At 39.5% G+C, this 18,356-nt stretch overlaps 1 protein-coding gene across 2 annotated transcripts in view; it reads right to left on the minus strand.

Moving 5' to 3' along the window:
- The window catches only part of LOC129853873 (reticulon-4 receptor-like), a 122,848-nt gene extending 113,421 nt beyond the window's left edge, over positions 1 to 9,427 (minus strand). Inside the window, exon 1 of one of the 2 annotated variants that reach the window (XM_055920336.1) lies at positions 8,788 to 9,427. Coding sequence is in view for 1 of the 2 variants with exons in the window: in XM_055920337.1 (XP_055776312.1) it covers positions 8,788 to 8,809 (22 nt within the window). In the remaining variant the exon portion in view is untranslated. The remainder of the gene's footprint in view (positions 1 to 8,787) is intronic. The other variant, XM_055920337.1, reaches the window with a different exon arrangement.
- Between the last annotated feature and the right edge of the window lie 8,929 nt (positions 9,428 to 18,356).

The raw sequence follows: 18,356 nt of genomic DNA on the forward strand, positions 1-18,356 counted from the left end.
AAAAGGTCCCCCGGTGCTGTAAACTGATTGTCGTCAGTGTGTTTTGTCTATTATAGAAATCAGAGACGTTGATGGAATTAATCGGACTGTGTCAATTTAGGAAGTGTGAAACCTGGTGTATACTGTACTTGAAAAAATAAAAGAATGCTAGACGTGCACAAACAGAAGAGCAAACTGAAGAAAGGAAAATACTCAGCCACTCTTGGACAACAATGGAAGTTCACTTCAAAAGAGCTTCTTTATTGTTGAAACGTTTTGGCATTTAGCCTTCATCAGGGTTGACTTCACTTATACTGCAATTGTACATGGTGGTTGTGTTCTCCTCTAACTGGTGTAGATTATATACTTCCCACTATGAAAAGGCATCATATCAACCTCCAATGTTGGCAAATATGACTTAAATTTGAAATTAACCAAACCTTGAAAAATGCTGTTGTCGAATTTTGCTAAGGATAAAAAACAGTTTGATGCATTTTATCAGATTAAATCAAAAGGCACATTGATGCAATTCGTTAGAAAAAATCTGGAGAAATAATGTGAAGTGGTAACAATGTTGACTCAACCAATCTTTCCCTGGCAGATTTGTTTATGATTTTTTAACTGCGTACAGTTGGATTTCCTCTACCGGGCTAAAGTATTTCCTTCCTCTATCTGTAATTGGGTCTTGGGTTGCGTATCAGCTTAATACCAAAACATATGTTGTGCTGACTGTAATTGACCCCTGGGTGGTTTATCTTAAACCTCATGGGAAGAGTTCTGCCACTTTTTTTTGGCCTAGTGCCAATCACAGCCAATCCAGTTTACCATGCTGCCCTATCTGGAGAACCTCAATTAGATCATCCTGGGTAGGAGCACACACACGCAACACCTTTTATCAGCACTACTCTATCCACATGGGCAGAGCCTTATCTAAGTGGCCGACTAAGCCATAAGTGGCCGACTAAGCCTGTCACATTCTTCCCAGTCAAAATAGTTTGCGCATATATTATATGACAAAAAAAACGATTACGTTTTTGTTTGTTTTAGTGTTCGGAACCGAAGTCTACGCCCCTTCGTCAGTGATTGGTCAACAGTACTACTAGTAGGAGTGGAAATTATGGACAGGATTCTTCAATGAAGTGTTTGTTGTCATTCAACAAGAGACGACTAGTTTTCCACTTTTCCACTGCACCAAACATCTTATTTAGATGTAAAATTGCCCGACTAAGACCACTGCGACATTTTTTTTCTCTCTAGGTTGCTTGATTTATCTTGGATTAATACCGGCTATGTTGTTGCTACAGTGTCTTTCTATTGCTGTTTTTTTTTAAGCAAAGGTATTTTGAGAGAGTATGTGAGGCAGAGACGTTCTATTCGCATAGCTGAGTTCTGCTAGGAGCAAACCGAACCTAGTATGTGTGTGGGGGGGGGGGGGGGGGGGGGGGGTTCAGTCGGAATCTCAACTTACTGTTAGTTAAGATAGTAGAATACAAAATGTACAATTTCTAAATGTAGTAATGCATCAGCAGTCATTGTCAATTGTTTTATTTAACCTTTGATTTAACTAGGCAAGTCAGTTAAGAACAAATTCTTATTTATAATGACGTTCTACGCCAGCCATACCCTAACCCGGATGACGCTGGGCCAATTGTGCGCCGCCCCATGGGACTCCAAATCACGGCTGGTTGTGATACAGCATGGACTCGACCAGGGTCTGTAATGACACCTCTAGCACTGAGATGCACTGCCTTATAGTTCTGCGCCACTCAGGAGCCCATGTCAGCTAACATTTTCTAGGTTAATAACTATCTAAACCTTGTAGTAAAGAGGGGCCCTGACCTCCAGGGGGCCCCCATTGATTTCTCACTCAGATATCATATGAACATGGTAAGATTGCAGGAAATTAGCTTTTAAACTGCAATTTTTTCACACAAAAATTGTAGAACTGCAGGAAATGTACTTTTAAACTGCAAATTACTCTCAACCTTATGGCAAAATGTGCAGGAAATTACATAGGAACTTAATTTGCGAATTTAATGCAGAAAATAAATTCATATTTCACTGAAAACTTGCACTAACAAAATGTTATATTAACACTATTGCATTTTTCATGTAGGCTAATTTTGGCCAGTTATTAGCTAAAATAACTAGCTAATAACTACCGATCAAGCAACATTATGGACTAAATGTTAAAATCCTGTTGTTGCACGATTATTTTGCTGTGACAATACTGGTCAAATTAAGATCCATGTTTGTAGCTTTAAAACTGTAATATTTTCACCCCTTTCCATGGCAAAATGTGTAGAATTGCAAAAAATGTACTTTAAAACTGCAACATTTTCTCTGCACCCCATGGCAAGATGTGTAGGAAAATGTACTTTAAAACTGCATATTTGTCTCTCTGCCGCCATGAGGGGGGGGCTACTAAATGTTTTTGCCCCCCCAACCAAATCTTGCTTAGGGCCCCTTACACGGAACCCAAACCGGTTGCGTGCGTGCGCTATCGTGCATAAATGTATTTTGCCTCCCCACACCAAACGCAATCACGACATCCAGGTTAAAATATCAAAACAAACTCTGAACCAATGACATTAATTTGGGGACAGGTCGAAAAGCATTAAACATGTATGGCAATTTAGCTAGTTAGCGTGCACTTGCTAGCTAACGTTAATTTGTCCTATTTAGCTAGCTTGCTGCTGCTAGCTGAGTTGTTATTTTACCTGAAATGCACAAGAACCTCTACTCCGACAATTAATCCACACATAAAACAGCCAACCAAATTGTTTCTAGTCATCTCTCCTCCTTCCAGGCTTTTTCATTGTTTAACTTATATGGTGATCGCATCTAAACGTTCATTGTATTACCACCACTACCGGCAAAGCAGTTCGTCTTTCAATCACCCACGTGGGTATAACCAATGGGGAGATGGCACGTGGGTACCTGCTTCTATAAACCAATGAGGAGATGGGAGAGGCAGGACTTGCAGCGCGATCTGCGTCAGAAATAGGAATGAGTTCTATTTTAGCCCTTGACGCTCGCGAGAAGTGTGTGTAATAAATGAATAACATGGATTTCTAAATGGATTTTGCGACGCTCGCGCACGCGACGTGTCCGGTCTGGTCAGCATGTTAGAAACGTCCCTGCACATGGGACTGCATTGCATGGAGGGGAAATGTGGAAGCTACTTGTTTGTTGTCACTCTCTCTCGTTGTCTCTCTTGGTGTTACATACTCCTGCACTCTCACTCAGCCCTCTCTCTTTTTCTCTCACTCTATTCTTCATCTTGTCTCTCTCTCTTCCTCCCCCTCCTCCCACTCTCGCTCCTTCCCCCTTACTACCTTCTCCTCTCAACCTCATCTTTCATAATATGCACCCTCCAAAGCTTTTAGATGCATGACTAATACATTGGCAATATATATTTTCTTCTAATAGGAAACAATTGAGGAGAATTCACTCAAAAAGAAGTTGAGCTTTGGAAATAATCATTCTCTCTCACACACTCTGCCTGCCTGCCCCCCTTTCCTGTCTCTCTGCCTTTCCCTCCAGGCTCTCTATTTCTATAATCCCCCCCCCTCTCTCTCTCTCGTCTCTTGCCTCATTCTCCCATCTCTCTCTCAGTACCTCTCAAACACGCCCATTCAGAAATCTATTTTAAATTCCCCTTTAGAATACAGAAGCTGCCATGTTTTAGTGTGAATTTATACCAATATGATGTTTGATCACACCTATTGTAGTGTATATGCTAATCAAGCTTTGTTTTTCATGTTTCTCTTCCATCATTCTTTCAGCTCGAATATTCCAAACATTCTGCTACCTCATATCTTGTCAAGCAGCCTATATCAAGCAGCCTATTTACAAAAATGGAGCAAATGGCAGGTTGTCGCCAAAATATTAGCAGAGTCCTCATTGTTTGGGTTTAAAAGCTCATGGAATTAAAGCATTCAGCTCCGTGTAATGATTTGATCCATTAGTTTGTCCTACATTGGCTTTGATTGGCAATTGACAGGAAATAAAAGAAAGAAGCCCCAGAGCAACAGCTACTCCAGGGGAGGTGGTTGGTATTTGATCATATGCTGGCTGAATGAGAAATAGCATACATTCAACCTGCTTTGGCTGTGACAGTTTAAACACATGACACAACAGTCTATTTGATGAATCCATTCACAGTAAAGGCTTTTGAAGTGTGCAATTTACAACTGTACAACTCACTGAGATAACAGCACATTTGGTTGTGTGTCATTAAGCATAATACTAAATCACAACAGAAAGTGAATGATGAACATTTGCTTATAGAGCACTGGGGAGCCATTCCATGTTGCATGCCAATGAAATGGGATTCAAATGATTTTACATCAGCTGTGGACATATCAAATGGAATACACAAATAGATGTTGGCCGTAGGATTTGGAGTTGTGAAACACACACTATAGGCTACTGTAATCTGAGGCTTTCTTACTATAATCCTGTGTTTTTAGGAGTGTACACAACATATTGCGTGAGCAGAGTGGCCTTGTTAGCCAGCTTGCCAGCTTAGTGGAGTCTGCCACTAGCACAGTCAGTGTAGTCAGCTCAGCTATCCCCATTGAGACCGTGTCTGTGCCTCGACCTGGGTTGGGCAAAACTAAACATGGCGGTGTTCGCCTTAGCAATCTCACTAGGATAAAGACCTCCTCCATTCCTGCCATTATTGAAAGAGATCGTGATACCTCAAAATAGGGCTACTTAATGTTAGATCCCTCACTTCAAAGGCAATTATAGTCACTGATCATAATCTTGATGTGATTGGCCTGACTGAAACATGGCTTAAGCCTGATGAATTTACTGTGTTAAATGAGACCTCACCTCCTGGTTACACTAGTGACCATATCCCCCGTGCATCCCGCAAAGCAGAGGTGTTGCTAACATTTACGATAGCAAATTTAAATTTACAAAAAAAAAAAAAATGACGTTTCATCTTTTGAGCTTCTAGTCATGAAATCTATGCAGCCTACTCAATCACTTCTTATAGCTACTGTTTACAGGCCTCCTGGGCCATATACAGCGTTCCTCACTGAGTTCCCTGAATTCCTATCGGACCTTGTAGTCATAGCAGATAATATTCTAATTTTGTTGATTTTAATATTCACATGGAAAAGTCCACAGACCCACTCCAAAAGGCTTTCGGAGCCGTCATCGACTCAGTGAGTTTTGTCCAACATGTCTCTGGATAGTTGTGGATCTTAATGTTTTTCCTCATAATCCTGGACTATCGGACCACCATTTTATTACGTTTGCAATCGCAAACAAATAATCTGCTCAGACCCCAACCAAGGAGCATCAAAAGTCGTGCTATAAATTCTCAGACAACACAAAGATTCCTCGATGCCCTTCCAGACTCCCTCTGCCTACCCAAGGATGTCAGAGGACAAAAATCAGTTAACCACCTAACTGAGGAACTCAATTTAACCTTGTGCAATACCCTAGATGCAGTTGCACCCCTAAAAACTAAAAACATTTGTCATAAGAAACTAGCTCCCTGGTATACAGAAAATACCCGAGCTCTGAAGCAAGCTTCCAGAAAATTGGAACGGAAATGGCGCTCCACCAAACTGGAAGTCTTCCGACTTGTTTGGAAAGACAGTACCATGCAGTATCGAAGAGCCCTCACTGCTGCTCGATCATCCTAGCCAGACGTGTCCCCCTGCTTAAGCCAGTACATGTCCAGGCCCGTCTGAAGTTTGCTAGAGAGCATTTGGATGATCCAAGAAGATTGGGAGAATGTCATATGGTCAGATGAAACCAAAATAGAACTTTTTGGTAACTCAACTCGTCGTGTTTGGAGGACAAAGAATGCTGAGTTGCATCCAAAGAACACCATACCTACTGTGAAGCATGGGGGTGTAAACATCATGCTTTGGGGCTGTTTTTCTGCAATGGGACCAGGACGACTGATCCGTGTAAAGGAAAGAATGAATGGGGCCATGTATCGTGAGATTTTGAGTGAAAACCTCCTTCCATCAGCAAGGGCATTGAAGATGAAACGTGGCTGGGTCTTTCAGCATGACAATGATCCCAAACACACCGCCAGGGCAACGAAGGAGTGGCTTCGTGAGAAGCATTTCAAGGTCCTGGAGTGGCCTAGCCAGTCTCCAGATCTCAACCCCATAGAAAATCTTTGGAGGGAGTTGAAAGTCCGTGTCGCCCAGCAACAGCCCCAAAACATCACTGCTCTAGAGGAGATCTGCATGGAGGAATGGGCCAAAATACCAGCAACAGTGTGTGAAAACCTTGTGAAGACTTACAGAAAACGTTTGACCTCTGTCATTGCCAACAAAGGGTATATAACAAAGTATTGAGAGAAACTTTTGTTATTGACCAAATACTTATTTTCCACCATAATTTGCAAATAAATTCATAAAAAATCCTACAATGTGATTTTCTGGATTTTTTTTCTCATTTTGTCTGTCATAGTTGAAGTGTACCTATGATGAAAATTACAGGCCTCTCATCTTTTTAAGTGGGAGAACTTGCACAATTGGTGGCTGACTAAATACTTTTTTCCCCCACTGTATATACAATATATAAAAAAAAAAAAAAAAAAAGTTTTTTAAAATATAATCGGTATCGGCTTTTTTTGTCGTCCAATAATCGGTATCGGCATTGAAAAATCATTATCGGTCGACCTCTAATTACATGTATGTGTGTGTTCTTGTATGCGTTTATTTGAATGAGTGTGTGTTTATGCATGTGCTCCAGTTCTTGTATACACTATAACAAGTACAATTAATATTTGTAATATGCTGAAAAGTGGCTAAACTAAGTCAACATTTTTCAGGCAAATGGGAGCAGCCATCTTTGACTTTGTTCATTTGCATCTAATATTGAATGGCACTCTAGGATTAGGGAGTTTTCACCAAATCAAACCTAAAGAAACATGGCTGTCATTATAAAAATGTTGCTGTTGTTAGCTTAGCTGACACGCATCTCTTGTCTAAACAATATTACATTTCTCACTTGTGCTCACCGGAGATGTGGTACATCGTAAACAAGTCTAGCTGTTAGGTTGCTAACTTGTCTTTTGGTTTTTGTCAGTGCAACCTGTTATTTAGATTGGGTTATGGAATGAGTTTAGCTATGGATGTGTTCCATATGATGTTTGAATGATGAAGTTTGCAGTTATGTTTTACAATAAAAGGTGAAATTGAGGAATACATTTGCGAAGACCTTTTATTTCCCATCAGTACAAAACATTGTTCCGATGTTTTTCCGACACCAGCGCTGTTTAGACGCGTTCGTTGCATCATACGTTCTGTTGCTACTGTTCCAATCACATATTTGTGATCATACGCTGCAGGGACCACTCAACAATGATCACAAATACGTGATTGTATGCATCAAAGGGTTAACCATATTTTCACATGTATTACATTTTGTTAAGACCACCTTTTCACGTGAGGAGAAAAGCATGTTTTTACCTCACATGTGAATTGTGAAACATTCATCGTTTCACATGTTAAAAAAAAAACTCCACATGACAATCTCGCTTTCACATGTGGAGTTGCATGTTCACATGTGAAAGCGAAAATCAAACTTGCAGTTCCACATGTAAGAAAATTCCACATTTACTCCAATGTTTTTAAACAAAGTAAATGTAAATCAACAGTGTATAGCCTTCTTTCTTTTTAAAACTACAATTTTTACATTATGGATGGTCAGTCCTTGCATCCATAGTATAGTCTATGGATTTGAGAGTGGTTGCAATTTTCCCTATCTTTGGTAATGTTACTCTGGCTTTCGCTTTTACTGCTCTTTTTCCAGTTGAAAGTTTTAGCAGATTCATTCCAGCAACATAGCACCCTGCATCTCACTGCTGGTTTGCCTCTGCAGCTAAACCTTGTCGGTCCCTGGATGGGTGACCAGATGTAGCGGGAAGTGGTGTAAATAATAATGTGAAAAATAAACGTGTAAAAAAATTGTTAATGTGAAACTTCAACATGTGGCCAAAAACCAAATGTCTGACTCGTGAATGTTTTACATGATTTATTATTATTTATGTTTTACATCTGAAATTGTTCATGATGTTTTTGTTATAAGGGCGGGCCACCAATACACAATCAATCATTGGTAAAGAAGCAGTTACAGAGCGAAATAATCCGATCGGTCTGAGCATCCAAGCAGACCGTCTGCAGACTTCATCAAAGAGCAGCTCCTAATGGCCATGGCCAACGGGCCAAAATAGGTGTGGACGAAGTTACGAAATCCCATGGCACATTGTTATTGCAAGCTTTGTCTAAATATACTGATGCAACTGTCCTTTGGTCAAATAGGCTAGTGGTAGAATGTCAGATATATCATCATTATTGATACCATCAAAGTCACTCGGTGTGAGTTTGTTTGTTACTGCAATGAATTAATGACTATCCATAACAGGAGATATACAAAGCAATTGTCCCACTCAAATTTCAACATTATTGATTCTATAGTGTCAGAGCTAGACGAACAGAGACTACTATTCTATTTCGTAAATATTTTTTATGTAGGTAAGAGGTAGCCTAAATATAATGATAACTTTGCTTTCACAAAGCACTGAGTCAAATTGCATTATGTTTAGTATGCTAGTTTGAAATTCAATAAGAAATATTTCATATTTGTCCAAATGGTCCCCTCCACGTTACATTCTCAATGTAGCAGCAGCATGCGGAGCGCAATGACCTTGCTCTATTTCAATTGTATTAGTCCATAGCCTAATTTACAATCATGCACCCGCACCATCCTAGTCAATGTAGCCTATAAACAACTTTCTGGGCGGTTGGTTATCTGTGTACTTACCCTCAACAAGACTGGTCTTCATGATTTATGAATAAATAACAGTAGTTGAATAAATCCAGCAGAGGGAACTCTGTTTGCAGAGACTGTATATCCGCTCTCGGTTGCAATCGATAGATAATTGCAAATCCAGTTCACTGTGCAGTCACGGTGCAGCCCCTAAACCACGGTTATATTCAAACTTTAGACGGCTTTCCTGCTGAAGCCGACAGAAGGCTGGAACAGCGCTCAGTCATTTGGGCCAGTGTGAGCGAAGACAAACTAGAGTGTAATATCCAAACTGGGACCTTTCAACCAACACACAACGTACCGGAGCGCAGAGCGCCCTACAAAAGGATGCACAAACAAGCAACAAAAAAACACACAAAGAGCTCAAAGTTCCAGAATTTGGAAAATCAAAAATAGACAGAAAAATAAAAAAATAAATCCATGGATACTGTGGTACATATCCTGTCTGATTTCTACCCGGCTGTAATCCGAACGAGGTAGGCCTAAATGAGAAGAAGCCGCTGTGTATGGTTGTATATCGGCTGCACTGCCATACACGATACAGTATGCGTTTGCATGGAGTCGTGAAAAAAGAGAGGGTGGGGCGGGAAGAGAGGGGCACTCAATCGAGAGAGTCCAAAGATGAATGTTTTATGGGTCTGGATCAGGGACTGCACACGAATGAATGTTTTATAAGATTCGGGCGGTTTGACGTGCTGGGAATCTATTTGGATCAGACATGTTCAAGCACACACATGCATAAGAAAACAAAATAAAAAAAATTACACTGTAGGTGAATGGCTTTATGGGACCAGGCAAAAATAAACTATGGTAGAGAAGTGGCAACGCAGTTCTGACTGTCAAACATTCTAGACGGAATGGATCTTGACTCGCCAACAAGAACTGCATTTAGAAAGAGCTTTTGACTGAACATAATTATATAGCCTACATGTAAAAATATAAGCTTTTGTTATTTCAGTAAAAAAGTAGGACACAATTCTATTCTGTTACAAATCTCCCAAATCTTCATCACCGTTTAGCATTCACCAACTGAACCATCGAGGTCTTATTTTTTAAATGAGATAGTATAGCCTACTCTCAGATAAATTGTCGCACCGTCATTAGGTGTACACTACAGTAGGCTACACAAGTGCACAAAAAAAGCTTCTGAGGATCATGCGAAACGTTTGAGTGGATGCGGCCAACAGCTATTTGATGTAATACAAACTGCAGTTAAAAAGTGATTGAATATTGAGCACAATCGACGCATGCTGCTGAGACTGATTGGACCGAGAGGGAACCAAATCCCTGTGCTGTGTGCAGGTCTACTGAAACCCAAGGGATTTTGATCAGTAAAGACTCACTGTTATTTTTAAGTACCATGCGCCCCCTAGCGGTAGACTGAGTTATAACGTGTTACTTCACCACTATGGACAACACCAGAGATGATGTGGTAGATGTTCTCTCTCACCTTATAGTCTTCGGGCAACAAACTGGATATAGTGCAATTGAAGCTACCAGATGTCGTAACATACAACAAATATTTAAAAACAACGAATGACTTTTTGGTACATCTTATAAAGGAGACCAAATTCAATAGAAGATACAAGAGAGAATAGCATCTGCTTTGAGTCAATCAGACTGAACAAGGCACTTCTGATGCCTGTGTTCTAGCATCAGCCATAATGCCAACATATGTGGGGTTTAGTTTACATCTGGCCACAGTACAGGTCATGGTGTATTTTAAGCTACAGACACTAAAACCAAGAGATTAAAGCATATCATATCTGACAGATGAGGTGATGCAATGATGGATTGCTGAATACAATTTGTGGGTAGATTGTAAACCGGGGGGATAAGCCCAATCACCTTTGGTATTGAATCACACTAATAGAATACCCTGCAGAGCCTTCTATGAAACGCTTTGCAGCACAGGCCAGATAGGTTGGTAGTTGGCATGGGTAACATGAGTCTTTTGTAACCTGGAAGAGCAAAGGTCACCCATTGTACGGAAGCAATGAGAGACTTAAACCTCAGTTAACACCTGGCTGGGGCTCAAGTCATATCCATATTACAGTTTTAACATTGTAGCTCTTTTTCCCATGGTCAAATAAAATCACAGAATGGCAGCGGGTAGCTAGTGTAGCCACCAGGTAGTCTCCCCGCACATATACAGAACCTTCAGAAAGTATTCACACCCCTTGACTTTTTCCACATGTTGTTGTGTTAGAGCCTGCATTTAAAATGTATTAAATTGAGATGTTGTGTCACTGATCTACACACAATACCCCATAATGTCAAAGAGGAATTATGTTTAAATGGTGATTTTAAAACAGTTAGAGTTTAATGGCTGTGATAGGAGATAACTGAGGATGGATCAACAACATTGTATTTACTTCACAATACTAACATAAACAACAAAGTGAAAAGAACGACGCCTGTACAGAATAAAACATATTCAAAACATGCATCCTGTTTGCAATAAGGCATTAAAGTAATGCAGCAAAAAATGTGGGAAAGAAATTAACTTTTTGTCCTGAATACAAAGAGCTTCATTTGGAACTAATCCAATACAACACATCACTGAGTACCACTCTATACATGTTCAAGCATAGTGGTAACTACATCATGTTATGGGTATGCTTGTCATCGGCAAGGACAAGTTAGTTTTTTGTAATAAAAAGAAACGGAATAACTCTAAGCACAGGCAAAATCCCAGAGGAAAACCTGGTTCAGTCTACTTTCCAACAGACACTGGGAGACAAATGTACCTTTCAGCAGGACAATTACCAAAAACATAATGTAAAATATACACTGGAGTTGCTTACCAAGACGAAATTGAATGTTCCTGAGTGACCTAGTTACAGTTTTGACTTAAATCGGCTTGAAAATCTGTGGCTGGACTTGAAAATGTCTATCTAGCAATGATCAACAACCAACTTGACAGAGATTGAGGAATTGTTTTAAGAATAAATGGTCAAATATTGTACAATCCAGGTGTGCAAAGCTCTTAGAGACTTACCAGAAAGACTCACAGCTGTCATCGCTGCCAAAGGTAATGTATTGACTCATGGGGTTGAATCCTTATCTAATCAAGATATATTCGTGTTTTATTTTCCATTCATGTTTTTAAGATTTTATACATTTTCTCCCACTTTAACATTAGAGTATTTTATGTAGATCATTGACAGAATATTACATTTACATGCATTTTTATCCCACTTTGTTAGACAAAATGTGGAAAAAGTCCAGGGGTGAGAATGCTTTCTGAAGCCACTGTAGTTTTCGTAATGTCACTGTGGAGATCTTGAATTAATTCCAGCCTCCTTTTATGTCCATATGTCAGTGTGTGGGTGGGGGATATATCATTACTGATTCTACTGCTTCCTCTCACCTCATTATAGAGTACTGTCTCTAATCTCCAAGACACCCACACTACCACTGCAGTGCATTATTCACGAATATGCATCCCAAATGACACCTTATTCCCTTTATAATGCACTACTTTTGACCACAGCCCTATGGGCCCTGGTCAAAAGTAGTGCACTATATAGGTAATAGGGTGCCATTTGGGAAACAAACACTGATATACAGGACTGAAAAGGATAGGTATATTGTGTGGGAGGTTGGAGGCTGTAGTCTCCTCCGTACAATAAGAGACTGTAAATTACTGCAGGTGATCACCATCACCATATGAATTGAACTTTAAGAAGATCATCTAAAAATCTTTAATTCATGACCGTAATGAAATGAGTGAGTCAAGCTGTTGGAGTTTCAAAGCCGAAAGCTCTGGTTTCTATACTATCCTTTCATCAAGAACCAGAAGGATCAAACATGGGAGCTGGATCAGATCAATTACATCCTTTGGTAGGAGAGGAAATTTGCAGGTGTTGCCATTGGAGGGATATCATTAATTAAATGACATGTGCAGGACTAGCTTACATTCATAACCAGAACGATTAGTGTCCCGTGTAGTAGTAATAGCTATGCAACAGTGTTAAGTTGAATTTGGACATTGTCATTCCCTACCGCCATCAAAAGCATCACAGGTGCATCTTAAATTAACGATGGCTGTTCATTCCATCAATATCAAAATTTTACAAGATACCCTGAATGTATTACATGCCAGGCTTCATAAAGAAACACTCTACATTGCATTGAGGAAAACCAATCAAGATTCCCCTCATCCAATCCCTCTTTCCACAGCTGCTGTCATTATTAGCAACAGAATGTGAGACAGATATCACACATTTTTTTCAACTTGTAGGGCATAGTGTTCACTCACAATGCTGCTGGGTCTTCGTTGAGGTGACACTAGGTGCCTCCCAACTTGCACCCTATTTCCCATATAGTGCACTTCTTTTAACCAGACACCTAGCTGGACAAAAGAAGTACACTAAATAGAGAATAGGGTACCATTTGAGATGCACACCTAGTCAGATATCACTTCTGCCCTTGCAGACCTCATGACAGGTAATTTTCCCTCAGTGGCCTGGAGAAGACAATAGCAGTGATGGAATTGTTTTCACACTCTGTCCAGAACCTTATTAACTCATTGGAATAAATACAATGTTGACTTGTTCACATTAAATTGTAATTACGCTGATCCCTTCTCTCCTTGCCTACACTTTCTCACCTCACTTTTTCCATTTGTCGTTTCAATTAGATTCCCCTTCTAAGTCATCGGGACCGTGTGGATTGGAATGGCTTTTCTGACTCATAAATTAAGACGCAGTCGTCCGATGTATGTACTTTAGTGTGGCTGGAGGCCGGTGGGGAAAGGCGTGTGTCCCAATTGGCACCCTATTCCCTATATGGTGCACTACCTTTGATCAAAGGCCCATAAGCTCTGGTCAAAAGTAGTCCATTATTTAGGGAATAGGGTGCCAGATCACGCCTGACGGCCACTACATCTAGAAGGAGGGATATGCAAACATGTCATGTTTAAAGGACAATTAGATGCGAAAGCATTCTCTCTCGCTCTCTCACTCTGCATCTTAATGTGCTCTGTCTGTCTGTGTTGACTCTGGGTTTCTTATACAGAGTAGAGGATGCTTGGGTGAGCAGTACAGACCCAGATCATTAGTCTCATAGTATAGCTTTGGTTTGATGCTGTCTTCTGGGTGATATGGGGACACAATGACAGATGTCAGTGGGTGTATTTCTCCCACAGTAGCAAAATCAATTGAACTTTTCATAAGCTGTCTGTAAGTTGAGAGTTATACAGTGTACTTAAGGACTTATGGTCCACTGTATAGGCCTACTGTGTGTATGCACGTCACATTATCAGCATTTATTGGATATCAGCATGAATTGGTTCTATAAATTGTTTGAGACTTTTTGTGATTATAGGTCAGATAGGTTTTATATTCTATTTGATGTTAGTTTCAGTGTAACAGATGGAACACAACAAGAGTAAAAAAGATTACACTGGACAATCAACTCCACTACAGCACAGAACAGTATAAGAACCTTACATAATCAAGCATTTGTTTGTAGCTGGTATTTACAGCCCCCCTTCTGCACTGACGGATGCTGAATATTCAAAACCTTTCAATCTGAATTAGTTATTTTTAAAGATTTTTAACTGGATTGGTTTACCCCGGCCTCTGATCATTTGAAGAATATTTGTCTTGACATTAACCTGACACAACTAAGATTCAAACCTACACCGAATTAATGTAAGAAACTCAGCAAACTCTTCGCTGATTTATCTAATTTTGACAAATTGCCCCCACAAGTACTTATTGAGTGGTGTCTTTGCTAAGGACACAACTGATCACTGTCCTACGACATGTATTAGAGATACCAAACAGAAAAACATTGATTCTCATATAATTAAAGAGAAATGTAAAAAATAAAAACTCCCCAGACGTTTTTCATGATATGCATTGCTCTGAGCTTTCCTCTATCAGCTGCATGCCTGACCCTGAAAAGGCTCTTGAACTTTTCTCATCTATTTTTATATTTCTAGCAGATGCTCCTTTTAAACATCTTAAAAATAGAACAAAACCAACAAATTTAATTCTCTATAGAACTTTCAGATCTCGTTATGATGAGAAATCAGGCCTGGGACAAGGCTAGAAAAACTGACTGTAGCTGATTGGCCACACTTCAGGCAATTGAGAAATAGATGTACTTCCTCAAATAAGAAAACAAAATCAAGCTACTTTCTATGTTTTATCTCAGACTCTGCTGGTGATCCGTCTACATTTTGGAAAGCAGTTCATGCACTGAAGCGTGGAAATCCTCTCCTTCCCTCCCTAAGCAGACTCTGGCATCATTAATGAGAAAAAGATATGCTTTTAAACAGCATTTTATCTCAAAGAAATAGTGGTTTAATTGACCCTGGTCAGTCAGTCGACTGCTCTTCCCTCTCCCAACCTCCAGTTGGCTCAATGGCAGATCAGTCAACTACTAGTGAAGCTTTGTTTTCATTTAAACATATTTCTTCTTGTGATATGCTATATGCCTTGCTTAAGATGTATGTTTTTTTTTTAAATCCACTGGGGCTGATTTGCTTGATCCTTTCTTGTTGCAGCTTTCTGCTCGCCTGATTGCTGAGTCATTGATGCATATTTTTAATCTGACGATGATCTCTAGTGCTATCCCTAGAGTTTGGAAGGTGGCCCATGGGCTCCCCCTCCACAAAGATGCTCACGCGTAGCAAAAATGTTCGAATCATTAATCCACTGTCAGCTTAGATCCTTCCTAGCTACGAGATTTATTCTAAATGTTCACCAGTCTGGTTTCAGGAAACACTGGATACTTGCTTTATTCACATATCAAAACTTTTATACTGTTAACCACTCTTTATTAATTCAACATTTGTCTGCAATCAGTATGGATCAGGTGTCATGTAATTGGTAAAAAAATTACTTGATGGACAGAACACAATGTGTTTTTTCTGATGGTGTTTCATTGATATTACAAAAGGTGTCCCACATGGATTGATTTTAGGTCCTGTACTTATTACTGTCTATATAAATAATGCTGCTCAATCAAAAAACTTTTTTTTTTTACATGACACTGTTGTGTATGCTATTGCCCCCAAGGTTGACCAGGCTTCAGTCTGCCTTCATTGCTTTGCAGAAAGCCTTTGTTGAACTGAAATTGGTACTTAATGCCGGTAAAACCAAGTATATGTTATTCATCAAATCACATAATTGATTTATGCATATGTATATTGGATGGTGCCCTCATTGATCGTGTTATAAATATCTGGGTATCTGAATTGACGAAAGCTATATTTCAAAAAGCATGTTGATGAGTTAGTTAAGAAATTATTCTTTAAAATATGCTTATTTTATAGGAATAGGTTATGTCTTTCATTAAATAGCAGAAAACAAATAATTTAGTCAACATTCATGCCGAAATTATCTATATGAATGCAGCAGCCACTGTATTGAAGCCAATAGACACAGTTTATCATAACGCACTACGCTTTTTATGGGCAATAAGTTCAGTACATATTTTTGCATTCTGTATCAGAAAGTAGGCTGACCCTCTTTGAAGTCTCGTAGATCAATGCATTGCACTCTTTTTGTTTATAAAGCCCTCCGTCATAAACTACCGCCATAACTTACCTTATTGTTAAATTACAGACGTACAATATACTGTACCCAACCCGGCCTCAGGGATACTAACTCTGGAGATCCCTTTGATCTCCACTGAGTTAGGTAAATCTGTTTTTAGTTTTTTTGCACCTTACTTGTGGAATAATCACCAAGGCTGGATGAATTGGTTGATGACCTTTTAACTAAAGAATGTGTTCCATGATTGTGTTTAGCTTTTCTTGTGTTGATGTAATTATTAATGTCTATATTGATGTGCATAGTGTATATGGATGTGTATACGGGCTCATCTGTAAAAGAGACATTAGTTTTTGCTTGGGTGTTGTGGACCAAATCAAAATAGAGACATACACAGCTCTCTACGGTCAGGGCGTGACAGGTCAGGGTTTGACCCAAGTTAAACAATTTAAAGTCAATGCTACCAAATACTAATTGAGTGTATGTCAACTTCTGACCCACCGGGAATGTGATGAAATAAATAATTATCTCTACTATTTTTCTGACATTTCACATTCTTAAAATAAAGTGGTGATCCTAACTGACCTAAGACAGGACATTTTTACTCTGATTAAATGTCAGGAATTGTGAAAAAACTGAATTGAAATGTATTTGGTGAAGGTGTATGTTAACTTCCGACTTCAACTGTATTCCTTGCCATCCATTCTGAAACTAACTGCAGCTCTTTGTTAAGTGTTGCATTCATTTCAGTCGCTGTAGTAGCTGACGTGTATAGTGTTGAATCATCCGTGTACTGTACATAGACACACTGGCATGTCATTTGTAAAGATTGAAAAATATAAGGGGCCTAAACAGCTGCCCTGGGGAATTCCTGATTCTACCTGTATTATGTTGGAGAGGCTTCCATTAACAAACACCCTTTGGGTTATGTTAGACAGGTAACTCTTTATCCACAATATAGTCATAACACATACGTTTTTCCAGTAGCAGATCATGATCGCTAATGTCAAAAGCCGCATCTCTTCAACCCTCATCTCAGTCACCATGACAGTAGCAGACTTGATGTTTCACCTCACCATTAACACTAGCAAATGGTTCAAAACAAGTCAGGATTATTAAAAATACGGAATTTTAAGTTGCAGTGTTAGTTCATAATTATTGGCACCCTTGATAAAGATGAGCAGAAAAGACTGTATAAAAATAAATAATACAAATACTGAGCTGTATTGCATGCTCCAAAAAATGGGGAAATTATATTATTTTATACTAATACCAGGGATGGACAACTTTGATGGGGGTGGGGACCACAAAACATCTGAACTCATAATGAGGGGCTGCAATGGCTCGCGGGTCTGCATACCAACATCCATACCCACACATGCAGTGTGCTCGGCGTATTTAAAAAAAAATGTATATATTTAACCTTTTTTTAACTAGGCAAGTCATTTAAGAACAAATTCTTATTTACAACTACGGCCTAGGAACAGTGGGTTAACTGCCTGTTCAGGGGCAGAACGACAGATTTTTACCTTGTCAGCTCGGGGACTCGATCTAGCAACCTTTCGGTTACTTGCCTCAACGCTCTAACCACTAGGCTACCTGCTGCCCCGTTTTGGGGACCCTAAGCAACATTTTGTCATTAAAATGGCGCTCTTATTTGGTCACACACACCAGTGCAGTGGTGGGTTTGATGTTGAAAAACAGAAGCATATGCAGAAAAGTACCCCATGCCTATGGTAAAATATTGTGGTGGATCTTTGATTTTATGGGGCTATTTTGCATCCACTAGACCTGAGGCCCTTGTTAAGGTCATAAACTTTACCAAGTGCCAGGACATTTTAACCAAAAACCTGGTTGCCTATTCAAGTAGGATAGCACTTGGCAGCAAGTGGATCTTCCAGCAAGACAATAACCCAAAGCATTCCGAGATAATATACAGTATGCTGGTTTTAATCTCATTATAGTTTATATTCAGATAGGATTTTGAGGATTATTCTACTTTTATAATTTTCTATTTGGTTGTTTTATTGGTTTCTGTCACATTTTGTCTTA

The sequence above is a fragment of the Salvelinus fontinalis genome, chromosome 4 (assembly GCF_029448725.1).
Source record: "Salvelinus fontinalis isolate EN_2023a chromosome 4, ASM2944872v1, whole genome shotgun sequence".
Classification (NCBI taxonomy): Eukaryota; Metazoa; Chordata; class Actinopteri; order Salmoniformes; family Salmonidae; genus Salvelinus; species Salvelinus fontinalis.